At 40.6% G+C, this 13,970-nt stretch overlaps 1 protein-coding gene across 10 annotated transcripts in view; it reads right to left on the reverse strand.

Annotated features, from left to right (window-relative positions):
• Positions 1-13,970, reverse strand: part of INO80D (INO80 complex subunit D) — a 92,662-nt gene that overhangs the window by 64,494 nt on the left and 14,198 nt on the right. For 3 of the 10 annotated variants that reach the window (XM_063712991.1, XM_063712992.1, XM_063712993.1), the window contains exons 2-4: positions 7,194-7,287; positions 6,842-7,088; positions 550-1,295 (exon numbers count right to left, since the gene is read on the reverse strand). In XM_063712991.1, the coding sequence (XP_063569061.1) occupies positions 550-1,295; positions 6,842-7,059 (964 nt within the window). In that variant the 5' untranslated portion in view covers positions 7,060-7,088; positions 7,194-7,287. The other 7 variants (XM_063712995.1, XM_054549675.2, XM_054549674.2 and 4 more) reach the window with 5 other exon arrangements.

Consider the following 13,970-nt stretch of genomic DNA (forward strand, 5'->3'; position numbering starts at 1 on the left):
ACTCCTATTTCTGTATCCTATTCAGCAAGTGTTACGCCCTCCAGTGTTGGCCCTCTGTATCCATGGGATTCACATCTGTGGATTTAGCCAATCGCTGATCAGAAATATTTGAGAAAAAAGATACCATTTGTACTGAATACATACAGACTTTTTTCTTGTCATTATTCCCTAAACAATACAGTATAACAACTGTTTTCATAGCATTTACATTATATCAGGTATTATAAGTAATCTAGAGATGATTTAAGAATATAGGAGAATGTACATAGGTTATGTGCAAATACTATGCTGTTTTATATCAGGATCTTGAGTATCCTCAAATTTTAGTGCCTGAGGGAAGACCTGGAACCAATCCACCACACATGTAGAGGGACGACTGTGTTTATTTTAAGGTGGTCTACCTAAATACAGAATCTTCCACTGCACCACTCTGTCTCATTGTGATTCCACCCCCATCACATATGGGGTAATTATGAAAGGGAAGCTCCACACAACAGAACACATTTTGTCATATTATGTGTCTATGATACGATAAAATAGATAACTCACCTAAATGGGGAAACAGATCAGTGTCCAACTGATGTTTCTGGGTGCACAGTTTCACCAGTCTCTGCAGTCGGCTTATACATGAGAAGTGTGGAGAGAAGGCTGTGGCTTTCATGAGGATCCGGTCAGTCCTGGGTGGGTCCACAGTGGGAGCCCTACTGGATGGCAGGAGGGGCAGAGGCCTCTTGTGAGACAACTGCCGTGCTTGTGCTATAGTGTGTGTGGTGGGTGCCACTCCCTGCATTGGTAGGCTGGTGTTCTGAGGTTGAGGTGACTTGCAGACTGAACCCTGCGGTGGCGCTGGAGGTTTTAAAGAAGTGGATAAAGGTGACAGGTGGGAGTGCTGCTGCGGAGGCTGCTGCTGTGAAGGTGCAGGAGGGGGACTAAAGTGCTCTTGTCGAACTTTTAAAATCTCTGTCTCTCTCTGGCGCTGCCGATTCTGGGCCAACTTGCTCTGCAACTTCTTTCTCACAGTTGCCCCTTTCTTTAGGTCGTCATCTTCCTCATTGAAAGCAAATGGGTCTTCCAATTCAGTTTCCAGGTAGTGGAGAGGGACCCTTGCCCCAGGTGGAGAGAGGGACATTCCATCCAGTCCGTTGGGCATCTTCAAGGCCAACGTGGGCACTGTCAGGCTAAAGGCCATGGTATCCATCTGGTGCCTGACCTTCACCTCATCTATAGGATCATTCTTTTTCTTCCTCTCTTTTTTCGGGATAAAGCCAAGTACCTGCAAGTGGCTGTTGCAGTACCTTTAAAATACACACATACATGGGAAAACAGTCGTGATATGTATTTTTTAAAAGTAGAACATAAAACTACATGAGAATCCTAATATGTTAAAAATTGCATCACTATAATGACTCTTGGCAGCCAGCGACTTAACATGCAAACCTCTACTACTTTCAAGCAATCCTCAAAGTCAGTGTAATTTTGATGAGGCAAATATGTGAACTGTACATGCACAGGGGTGGCCAGACAGAAGCAAGTCATTCAGTTACTGAGTGGCCCTGGATAACTGCTCAGCTACTGCTTCTCACATGGCTTTGTTATTCTCTATTCATAGCATACAAAGTAACTCATCAAGAGTCTAAAAGATCACTTAAAATTCTCTTACAGAGAAAAAATATATATATTTTCTAATGCCATTAAAGTATTTGGAGATTCACAAAGCTCTTATGACATAAAACCCTCAAGAATGTCAAGTGTCTACTGTGCTTTAGACACACATATACAGAGAGAGACAGAGAAAGACAGAGAGAATGAAATAAGAAAGTAAAAGATGGTTCATGGGGTTATAGGTGAAATGCCTTTTTCAATAGCCAAATGTAAGTACATGAATTATCTCCTGTAGTACCTACCTGCAGTAGGTGCTAAAATAATTCCTTAATGCAGATGAGGAAACTAAGCTTTACAGAAATTGATTAACTTGCCTGAGACTGTTTCCAGCTGGAAAGAGTCAGAGCTAAGACCAACTAAAATCAAAGCTCATGAAGACTCTCATTAGTCTTCAACAATAAGCAAGTATACTGCTTGGGTGATGGGTGCATCAGGATCTCACAAATCACCACTAAAGAACTTGCTCATGTAACCAAATACCACCTGTACCTCAATAACTTTAAAATAAAATAATAAAAAATAATAATTTTTAAATTGCTTGATAGAATTCACCAGTGATGCCATCTTGACATGGACTTTTCCTGTGGAAAGTTTTAAAAAAAAAAAAAAATGAGCAAAATTAAATTCAAAACTGCTATTTTGAATTCTCTGTCTGAAAGATCACATATCTCTGTTTTTCCAGAATTGGTCCTTGGTGCCTTATGTATTTCATTTGTTGATGTCATGTTTTCCTGGATGGTCTTGATGCTTGTGAATTTTCGTCTGTGTGGGCATTGAAAAGTTAGGTATTTATTGTGGTCTTCACAATCTTCATGCTATTTTAAAAACCTATAAAAGGGCTGGGCGCAGTGGCTCACGCCTGTAATCCCAGCACTTTGGGAAGCCAAGACAGGTGGATCACCTGAGGCCAGGAGGTCGAGACCACCTTGGCCAACATGGTGAAACCCCATCTCTACTAAAAATACAAAAATCAGCCAGATGTGATGGTAGATGCCTATAATCCCAGCTACTCAGGAGGCTGAGGTACAAGTATCGCTTGAACCCGGGGGCAGAGGTTGCAGTGAGCTGAGATTGTACCACTGCATTCCAGCCTAAGAGACAGAGCAAGACTCGTCTCAAAAAACAAACAAACAACAACAACAAAAAACAGTACTCCATGCTTAAATAAATTTGGAAAATGCTGGCTTAAACAAAATTAAGGAATTATTTTGTTGTTTTTTGTTACTGATGTGCAACTACTCAAAGCACTTTGTGTAACGTGCATTATGAAGTTCCAAGAGGAAAATGTACCCATCTGGCAGTGTTTCCCAAAGTTATTTGAAAATGAAACCCAGGGCCAAACGCAGTGGCTCATGTCTGTAATCCCAGCACTTTGGGAGGCTGAGGCAGGAGGATCCCTTGAGGCCAGGAGCTCAAGACCGGCCTGAGCAACATAGCAAGACCCTGTCTCAGTTTAAAAAAAAAAAAAAATCAAAGAAAACAGAACCAGCCGGGCAAGGTGGCTCATGCCTGTAATCCCAGCACTTTGGGAGGCCAAGGTGGGTGGATCACTTGAGGTCAGTAGTTTGAGACCAGCCTGGCCAACGTGGCAAAACCCCGCCTCTACTAAAAATACAAAAATTAGCCAGGTGTGGTGGTGTGCACCTGTAATTCCAGCTACTTGGGAAGCTGAGGCAGCAAAATCCCTTGAACCCATGAGGTAGAGGCTGCAGTGAGCCGAGACTGTGCCACTGCATTCCAGCCTGTGCAACAGTGAGACTCAGCCTCAAAAAGCAATAAAAAAAAAAAGAAAAGACAACCTATTTTTATTGTAGCATATAGGTAGGTGATAGCTCCAAAAAACATAGTTTGAGAAAAGACCACTGAGGTAAAAAATGTCAATCCTCAAATTCACTGGGCTTCAACATAAAAATGTTTTTCTAGTAATTGCTAAATACAGATTCACCAAATAATCAGAAAATCTCATGCACACACAGAATATGTGTGTGTGTGTTTTGTTGCTTCGTCTTAGAAATAAATCTATCACAGGCACTCTTTAACGTAGGCCTCTTAAGAAAAAGCTTTCTTTGTCATGTGCAGTCACTGAAAAAGAGAAAAAGGTTTCTAGCCAGCAAAGAGAATCTACACTGTGTGTGTGTGTGTCTGTGTGCTTCCCTAGCAGGTTTGAGCTAGGTCCCATATATATCTTAAACAGAACAGATTCACAAATGGCCAGCAAAGAAAGAGGCATCTCGGATAATTGCACTAACCAAAAAGTTTCCCAAGAACAAGAAAAAATTTTAATAAAGAATAAATTTGGCCTGGCGTGGTGGCTCATGTCTATAAGCCCAACACTTTAGGAGGCCAAGGCAGGGGGATTGCTTGAAGCCAGGAGTTTGAAACAAGCATGGGCAATCTAGTAAGGCTCCATCTCCATAAAAAGTTTTCAAAACTCGGCTGGACACGTGGCTTGTGCCTGTAGTCCTAGCTACTCGGGAGACTGAGGCAAGAGGATCATTTGAGGCCCAAAGTTCGAGGCTGTAGTGAGCTACAATCATGCCACTGCACTCCAGCCTGGGCAGCAGAATGAGACCCCATCTCAAAGAAAAAAAAGAAAAGAAAGACAAATTTATAACTTAGTACTTATGGCTGGGCGCAGTGGCACACGCCTGTAATCCCAGCACTTTGGGAGGCGGAGGTAGGAGGATCACTTCAGGTCAGGAGTTCGAGACCAGCCTGGCCAACATGGTGAAACCCCATCTCTACTAAAAATACAAAAATTAGCCAGGCGTGGTAGTGTGCACCTGTAATCCCAGCTACTGCGGCGGCTGGTGCAGGAGAATTGCTTGAATCCAGGAGGCAGAGGTTGCAGTGAGCCGAGATCGCGCCACTGCACTTCAGCCTGGGCAACAGTTGAGCAAGACTCCATCAAAAAAAAAAAAAAAAAAAAAACAACTTAGTACTTTTTTTTCTTTGAGACGGAGTTTCACTCTTCTTGCCCAGGCTGGAGTGCAATGGCGTGATCTCTGCTCACCGCAACCTCCGCCTCCTGGGTTCAAGCAATTCTCCTGCCTCAGGCTCCCAAGCAGCTGGGATTACAGGCACGTGCCACCACACCCGGCTAATTTTGTATTTTTAGTAGAGACGGGGTTTCACCATGTTGGTCAGGGTGGTCTCGAACTCCCAACCTCAGGTAATCCACCCGCCTCGGCCTCCCAAAGTGCTGGGATTACAGGCGTGAGCCACTGCACCCGGCAACTTAGTACTTATTAAGCACAGCTTCTCTTGAGATAGAAACATGAAAGTCCTTTCCCTTACCTTGTTCTCAAAAGAGCAAACTATTTCAAAGACAAAGGTGAATACAGATGCTTCAGAGAATATTTTGAAGAGATTTATAAGGACTCTCACTTGAATGCTTGCCTTTTTTTTTTGGATATGAGATCTTGTTAAGTTGCCCAAGCTGGAGTACGGTGGCACAATTACTGCTCACTGCAGCCTTGGCCTCCCGGGCTAAATCAATCCTCCCGCCTCAGCCTCCCAAGTAGCTGGGACTCCAGGCGTGTACCACCACACCTGGCTAATTTTTGTATTTTTTGTAGAGATGGGGTTTTGTCATGTTGCTCAGGCTGGTCTTGAACTCCTGGGCTCAAGCGATCCACCGTCTTGGCCTCCAAAAGTGCTGGGGGATTACAGGCGTGAGCCATCACACCCAGTCCTTGCTGCTATTAAGATAATTCTTGCTTTGGCTCAACTGAAAAAAAATTTAACACTGACAACTGTAACCATGATAAGCTAATTTTAAGACAAAATTTTAGAAATGTGTTTATAATGGGGCTTGATGTAAAAAAAAATTAATCCAAGCTCATCCATTCTTCAAGTTAAAAAAAGGCAGGGGTAAGAAATTATCATTTTCAGTCTGCTAAAAACTAACTAGACAGATATATTTAGCCTAATACATACGTCCCTTTCTCACCTGAGATTAAAATTTTATTCCTTGCCTCACTAAGCAGCTGTTTCTAACTTTCAGGTATCGTAATTTGAAGCCTCAGTGCTCATTAGAAATTCTAAGAGAGTATTCCTAAATCCCCATTAAACTATTTGTACTCATTTTGGTTATACCTCCACCAACACAAATTATTTATTTCATACTGCAAGTGTAAAAAGTATTCATGACATAAAATATCTGATTCCTTTCAAATTTATGCAAATGACATTTGCTAATGTATAGAAACACGGATGAAGGCTGTGTGTATGTCTTAAGATAGAAGTGAAAGGTTCAAATTTTCTACCTAGAGATAACAAGTATCTTGAAACTTTTGGGAAACAAGCATGTATCTCTCCATGAAGCCCCACAGTGATCTATATAGTTTCTGGAGAATTGAAGAAAAAGAAGCACAGAGAAGAGATTATATATGAAAGATAGTGTGAATTTTCCTAACAATATGAAAGATGAATAACCAGTATAAGACTCCTCTAAAAACAATTCCACTCTTTTTCAAATTTAGCAAAGCATAAACTCATCATTCTAGCAGCAAAACTGACCCTTAATGTTAAAATAGTGCTTCCAAATTATGGTAAACATACTCTATTTGGAACACTTTTTAAACAAAAAAGGTAAGGTTATAAAACATGCCAAACACTGGTGAGAAGTCTGATAGGAAATAAATCTAAATGATTCAAGTAGTTTTTTAAAATTTTCTTTAGTAAGTATATATCCTTTACTAACTTCTAGGCATAGATTTTAAACTCCAAAATTGCTATCATTAATTATAACACCTAATTAGTTATTTAAAGTTCTCTCATTTAGGCAAATGAGAAAACTAGGTAGAGAAGTCAGGAATTACTTTATAAGGCCACAAACCAAACAAATCCGTTTCAAGACTTCAAGCAGCAACTTTGAGGGAAAAAAAATATCTTTTAAAAATTCTAGAAGTCCATGAAATCAATTAAAAAGAAGAGACTCAAACATACTTTAAGTAATTCCCCAAATTTATTACTCTGTTTTTAAAAATTGCCATATTTCATCTTTAAAAGTATTCCATAGATTACTTAGATTACCCCCAGAATTCAACATTTATATTGGTGGAGGAAGGAAGGGAAGGAGAAATGAAGGACAGAAGAAAAGAAGAAAAAACAAGAAAAGAAAAAATTCCAAGCCTGTTAATGAAATCAAGGATTGATTCTCATGATTAGCCCTTACCTACGATCCTCTGATTTGGGGATGGGGTTGGTGCAGCGTTGGCTGTTATACTTGGCCACATATTCACATTGCTTGAAGGGGGCAGTCTTGTCCTCCAGAACGTGTCTGATACAGAAGGCGTAGCCGTTGAGTCGCCTCTGCTTGCACAGTTTGGGGCTATATGAGCACAAGGGCTTATTGTCAACCTCAGAGAAGTGTATATGTTTCCCTTCATACATCACGTGACTCTATTCCTTGTGAACATCAGCTAAAAGGCCACCACAAAAAAAGAAACCCAAATGATAAATCAGAGAGTAAAAGGCAGATTTAAGTTGAGAATTTCACTGAGGGACTTCTGGCCCCACAGCCATACCTGATTTTAAATCTTCTGCACCATAGCAATGTTAAGAGAACCCCCAAGGATACCACAGTTTGGAATGCCGCAGAATCAAGATGAAGCAGATTGTCTATAAAAATATCAAAAGGCCTAGTTAACAAACAGAAATAAGCAAAGCTAGCTCACCCAGGAAGCAAAATACTATGATATCACCCTTACTAATGCAATGGATTCTTCACTGTAAATCAACATCCCAATAATGAGGTTAAATAAGAAAATAAGAGACATTATAAAACATTAAGTTGGCCGGGTGCCGTGGCTCACGCCTGTAATCCCAGCACCTTGGGAGGCCAAGGTGAGTGGATTACCTGAGGTCAGGAGTTTGAGACCAGCCTGGCCAACATGGCGAAACCCCGTCTCTATTAAAAATACAAAAATGAGCCAGGCATGGTGGCAGGCACCTGTAATCCTAGCTACTTGGGAGGCTGAGGCAGGAGAATCACTTGAACCCGGAAGACAGAGGTTGCAGTGACCCGAGATCACACCCCTGGACTCCAGCCTGGGTGACAGAGTGAGGATCTGTCTCAAAAACAAAACAAAAAAAATTAAGTTACCTTATCCCCCCAAATTGAACTAAATAACATTTGCTCTGGTTAAGTTTTATAAATACCTCAAAGCAGGAGAACTCTTCCACCAAATGAATGTCACAGGTAGCAGGTCTCTTTTTCATTACTGATGTTTGCATGCTTTACTCATTTTCAGAACCCACATCCCTTTACAATGCCAGCAGAATAAATGGTAGACCTAAAACTTCTCTTGGAAATTCTACTTTTTTTGATATGATGGTAAAATATTTGGCAATTTATAAATTTTTCTATGAAATACAAAATAAAGCAAATTTCTGCCATTAAAAAATGTTCTTTCCCTTATAATATTTCCCCACACCTATCCCATCCAATCACAATAAACTTCTCAGGCCCAAAGACTAGTCACCTCACCACACTTATATCATTCAGTTCAAAGTTCTGCACAACATGGTGCTTCCAGTCACACTAAATAGTATAATAATCGTGGCTTATGAGTCTTTTCAGAGTCAGTGAGAAAATGGAAGGAGGGAATTACACAATACTCACTACCAAACTACACACAAAAGGCCCAATGGTAGGATTTATATATTACACCACCATCTAGTCTATTATGAAACTGAATCTGTTTTGCCAAGTCAGGATCTTAGTGAGCTGATGGAGTCTCGCCCATCCTCTTCCACACTTCCAGCCATCAAGATGGCTGATGGAACAGCTCAGATATCAGCTACTGAAAAAGTTCAGAAATACTCTCTATTTTACCAGTAAATGACAAGATACATAAATGCTGGAGGTGTCAGAAGACACGGTTGTTCAAGTCCAAAATCTGCCACTTGCTGTGTTACCTTGAACAAATCATTTAATCTATTTGAATGTCAGTTTTCTCATCTGTAAAACAGGGATAATAATAGTAGCTACGTTATCAGGATGCTGGAAGGATCAAATGATACAAAGCATGCAACATACTAAGTATCATCCCTAGTATATGGTAAACACTGGAGAAGCAAATTACTATTCATAAGTGTTCATTCTTGTAATACGTGACTACATTCCACCTGCCAGTAATAAAAGTAGAGAATTTGTATTCTTCTCAAGAAATACTTCACTTATTGTAGTAGGAAAAAAAAAAAACTCAAAATATTAACAGTTAATAAAAATCATATTTTCTCTTCTGGAGGGAAAAAAAATCACATTCATTACTAAGTAAATCTAATCACACATTAATGTAAAAAATAAGAGCTTTCTCTTTTCACCTTATGAGAATGTAAGAAAAAAAAGGTGGACTAGAAATTTAAATTTAGGTGCTAAGAAACTGGATATCCACATGCAGAATGAAACTAGACCCCCACCTTTCACCCCATACGAAAATCAACTTAAAATGGATCAAAGACCTAATTGTAAGACCTGAAACTATAAAACTACTAGAAGAAAACATAGGGGACACTGATGAGGGGAAAGATTTTATGAGTTAAGATCTGAAAAGTACAGGCGGGGCACGGTGGCTCACACCTGTAATCCTAGCACTTTGGGAGGCCAAGGTGGGCAGATCACCTGAGGTCAGGAGTTCGAGACCAACATGGCCAACATGGCGAAACCCTTCTCTACAAAAAATACAAAAATTAGTTCAGTGTGGCGGCGCACACCTGTAATCCCAGCTACTCGGGAGGCTGAGGCAGGAGAATCACTTGAACCCAGGAGGCGGCGGTTGCAGTGAACCGAGATCGCTCTACTGCACTCCAGCCTGGGTGAGAGAGCAAGACTCCATCACAAAAAAAAAAAAAAAAAAAGAAATTCTCTTATTCACAGCAATATGGATAGAACTAGAAGACATTATCTTAAGTGAAATAAATAAGGTATGGAAAATTAAACACACATGTTTTCACTCATGTAGTCACTTAAAAAAGTTGATCTCACAGAAGTAAAAAGTAGGCTGGGTGCAGTGGTTCATGCCTATAATCCCAGCACTTTGGGAGGCCAAGGCAGGTGGAACATTTGAGCTTAGGAGTTTGAGACCAGCCTGGCCAACATGGTGAAATCCTGTCTCTACTAAAAATACAAAAAGTAGCTGGGCGTGGTGGTGGGTGCCTGTAATCCCAGCTACTTGGGAGGCTAAGGCAAGAGAATCGCTTCAACACAGGAGGCGGAGGTTGCAGTGAGCCGAGATTGCACCATTGCACTCCAGCGTGGGCAACAGAGTGCAACCGTCTCAAAAAAAAAAAAAAAAAGAAGTAAAAAGTAGAACAGAGGCTACAAGATAAAGACTGGGAAAGGTAGGGGAAAGAAGAGAATAGGGAGAGATTTGTTAAAGGATACAAAATTATGGCTAGATGAGAGGAGTAAGCCCTAGTGTTCTATAGCACTGTAGGATAGCTATAGTTAACAATAATTATTATACAGTTTTGAATAGCTAGAAGGAGGATATTGAATGTTTCCAATACACAAAAAAATGATGCTTGAGATGATGGATATTCTAATTACCCTGCTGATTACTATACATTATATGAATCAAAACATCACTATATACCCCACAAATATGTACAATTATTTTGTGTCCATTAAAATTTTTTAATTTGAAAATTATAAAACATAAACATTTAAATTTAGCTGCCTTGGATGTCTGGGACAGGAAATATTTCAAAGCAAATCCATGCCATTTTTCATTTTTCACCATCTTTGCTCTACTCACCCACAAGCCAAACACACAAGTATCTTTCACAAATTAGTTCAAAGAAACCTATATGAACTTCAAGAAAAAAAGAGAAATCTACATGTCTGTAGGTATGAGAGCATTTTAGAAATCATAGAAAGAAATCTGAGGGCAGGGATGGAAGGATATGAAGTTGCAGTGCACTGAGATCGTGCCACTGCACTCCAGCCTGGGCAACAGAGGGAAACCCTGTTTCAAAAAAAAAATGCATCTCAACTGTGCATTTTGTGATGAATTCAACCTTGTCTTACACAAATATTTGAACTATTGCTTTTTTGGTTTGAATTTATCAACTGATCTTTGCCCCAAAACAAAGTTTTGTTCCCAACTTTTGAGGCACTGTGTTGTGTTTTATTTTTATTTATTTTTTATTTTGAGGACAGGGTCTCACTTTGTTGCCAGGCTGGATTGCAGTGGCATGATCATAGCTCACTGCAACCTCAAACTTCTGGGCTCAAGAGATCCTCCTGCCTCAGCCTCCCAAGTAGCTAGGGCTACAAGTATGTGCCACTGTATCTGGCTAATTTTTTAAATTTTTTGTAGAGACTGAGTCTTGCTGTGCTGCCCAGGCTGGTCTCAGACTCCTGCATTCAAGAGATCCTCCTGCTTTGGCCTTCCAAAGTGCTGGGATTACAGGCATGAGCCACTGTACCTGGTCACACTATGTTTTAGATCTCAGGTCAGCAAACTAAACTATTTCTTACAGGACAAATGTGGCCCACTGTCTGTTTTTGTAAATAAAGTTTTATTGGAACACAGCCATGCTCATTCATTTACATACTGTCCATGGCTACTTTTGTGCTATAATGGTAAAATTTAATAGCTGCAACAGATACTATATGGCCACAAAAATAAAACTATTTACTAACATGTTATTTGCTGATCCCTTTTAGATGCAACTCTTGTTGGGTTTGACTTTTTGCTCCAATCTGAATCATTTTACTTTTGAGCAACTTTTTTTTCTTTTCTTTTTTTTGAGACAGTGTCTCACTCTGTCACCTAGGTTGGAGTGTAGTGGCACAATCACCACTCACTGCACCCTCAACCTCCAGGGCTCAAGCAATCCTCCCACCTCAGCCTCCTGAGCAGCTGGGACTAAGGGCACATACCACTACACATGGCTAATTTTCTGTATTTTTTTGTAGAGACAAGGTTTCACCATGTTGCCTAGGCTGGTCTTGAACTTCTGGTCTCAAGTGATCTCCCTGCCTGGGCGTCCCAAAGTGCTGGGATTACAGGCCTGAGTCACCCTGCCTGACCCAAGTCATTTTCTTTTAATAAATGAGTTTATCCAATTTATAATTTTGTATTTGTGACATATTTCATCTTAAACCTATTATATTTTGTATTGCCTTTAGCCTTTAATTTAATCTTTTCATTATACATTTCACTATATTCAGTACAAAGGTTTGAACTATGTAGCTCTACTTATACATGGATTTTTTTTCCTCCTCTGCTACCCTGACAGTAAGACCAACCAACCCCTTCTCTTTTTCCTCCATCTACTCAATGTGAAGACTTTTATGATGATCTGCTTCCACTTAATACTAAATATATTTTCCTTATGGTTTTCTTAACAATATTTTCTTTTCTGTAGCTTACTGTATTGTAAAAATATAATATATAATACATATACAAAATATGTGTTAATCGGTTTATGTTTTCGGCAAGGCTTCTAGTTAACAGTAGGCTAGTTAACTTTCTTGGGTAGTCAAAAGTTCTAATATGGCCAAGTGTGGTGACTCATGCCTGTAATCCTAGCACTCTGGGAGGCCAAGGCGAGTGGATCACCTGAGGTCAGGAGTTCGAGACCAGCCTGACCAACATGGTGAAACCCCATCTCTACTAAAAATACAAAAATTAGCCGGGCGCGGTGGCGCACGCCTGTAATCCCAGCTACTCCAGAGGCTGAGGAAAGAGAATCACTTGAACCTGGGAGGTGGAGGTTGCAGTGAGCCAGTGCACTTCAGCCTGCACAAAGGGAGTGAGACTCCATCTCAAAAAAAAAAGTTCTAATGCAGATTCTCAACATGTGGGGTTGGTACCTATACTCTCAAGTTGTTCAAGGGTCAACTGTAGTCTGTTTTCTTAGAAGAACTGTAGTCTATCTCCTTTAGATAACATTTCTTTACTCCACACTAAGAAAATTAGTATACTTATCAGCATTATTGCAATTGATCCCATGTTATAAATGAGAAAAATTTCCAGACTTGCAACTACCTACCCATCCCTAACTCTCAAGGCTTTTTCCTGTTGTTGTTCTTAGTTGTACATTTAAATTTATTCAATGCAAAATGATGCTTTTTTTTAACTTAGTCTTCCATTCACTTCTTGATTCAATAGTTTACAACATAGTCTCCTCTCTTTTCTTTCCCCCACAAGAGCTGATTTCTGGAAACTATAGGCCACGATTTTTCTATTTGAAAACATACGTTGGCCAGGTATGGTGGTGCACGCCTGTAATCCCAGCACTTTGGGAGGCTGAGGCGTGTAGGCTGCTTGAGCTCAGAAGTTCGAAGCCAGCCTGGGCAACAGAGCGAAACCCTATCTCTACAAAGAATACAAAAATTAGGCCAGGTGCAGTGGCTCACGCCTGTAATCCCAGTACTTTGGGAGGCTGAGGTGAGGTGGGCAGATCACTTGAGGTCAGGAGTTCAAGACCAGCCTGGCCAACATGTTGAAACACCATTTCTACTAAAAACAAAACAACACAAAAATTAGCCGGGTGTGGTGGCAAGTGCCTGTAGTCCTGGTTACTTGAGAGGCTGAGGTGAAGGGATTGCTTAAGCCTGAGAGGTCGAGGCTACAGTGTGCCAAAACTGCACCACACCGCACTCCAGCCTGGGCAACAGAATGACACTCTGTCTCAAAAAAGGAAAACAGCCAGGCGCGGTGGCTCATGCCTGTAATCCCAGCACTTTGGGAGGCCGAGGCGGGTGGATCACGAGGTCAGGAGATCGAGACCATCCTGACTAACACGGTGAAACCCTGTCTCTACTAAAAATACAAAAAATTAGCCAGGCGTGGTGGCATGTGCCTATAGTCCCAGCTACTCGGGAGGCTGAGGCAGGAGAATCACCTGAACCCGGGAGGCGGAGGTTGCAGTTAGGCAAGATCACGCCACTGCACTCCAGGCAACAGAGCAAGACTCTTGTCTCAAAAAAAAAAAAAAAAAACCAGAAAAGAAAACATGTCAATTGGTGTTAAACAACAGCTTGTCTGGACATAAAATTCTTGGGTTGTGCTTTTTTTTAATCTACTGACTTTGTATATATTGTTTCATGTTGAAAAAGCCTGAAGCCAGTCTCTTGATTTTATAGGGGACTTGATTTTTTTTTTTTTTTTTTTGCATGTTGACCTAACAATAAAAGTCTATTTAGACTAGAAACTGTTCTAAAATTTTATATCTTTTTCTTTTCTTTTTCACTCTTGTTGCCCAGGCTGGAGTGCAATGGCACAATCTCGGCTCACTGCAACCTCCACTTCCTGGGTTCAAGCGAATTCTCCTGTCTCAGCCTCCCG

This window comes from Pongo abelii, chromosome 11 (assembly GCF_028885655.2).
Source record: "Pongo abelii isolate AG06213 chromosome 11, NHGRI_mPonAbe1-v2.0_pri, whole genome shotgun sequence".
Taxonomy (NCBI): domain Eukaryota; kingdom Metazoa; phylum Chordata; class Mammalia; order Primates; family Hominidae; genus Pongo; species Pongo abelii.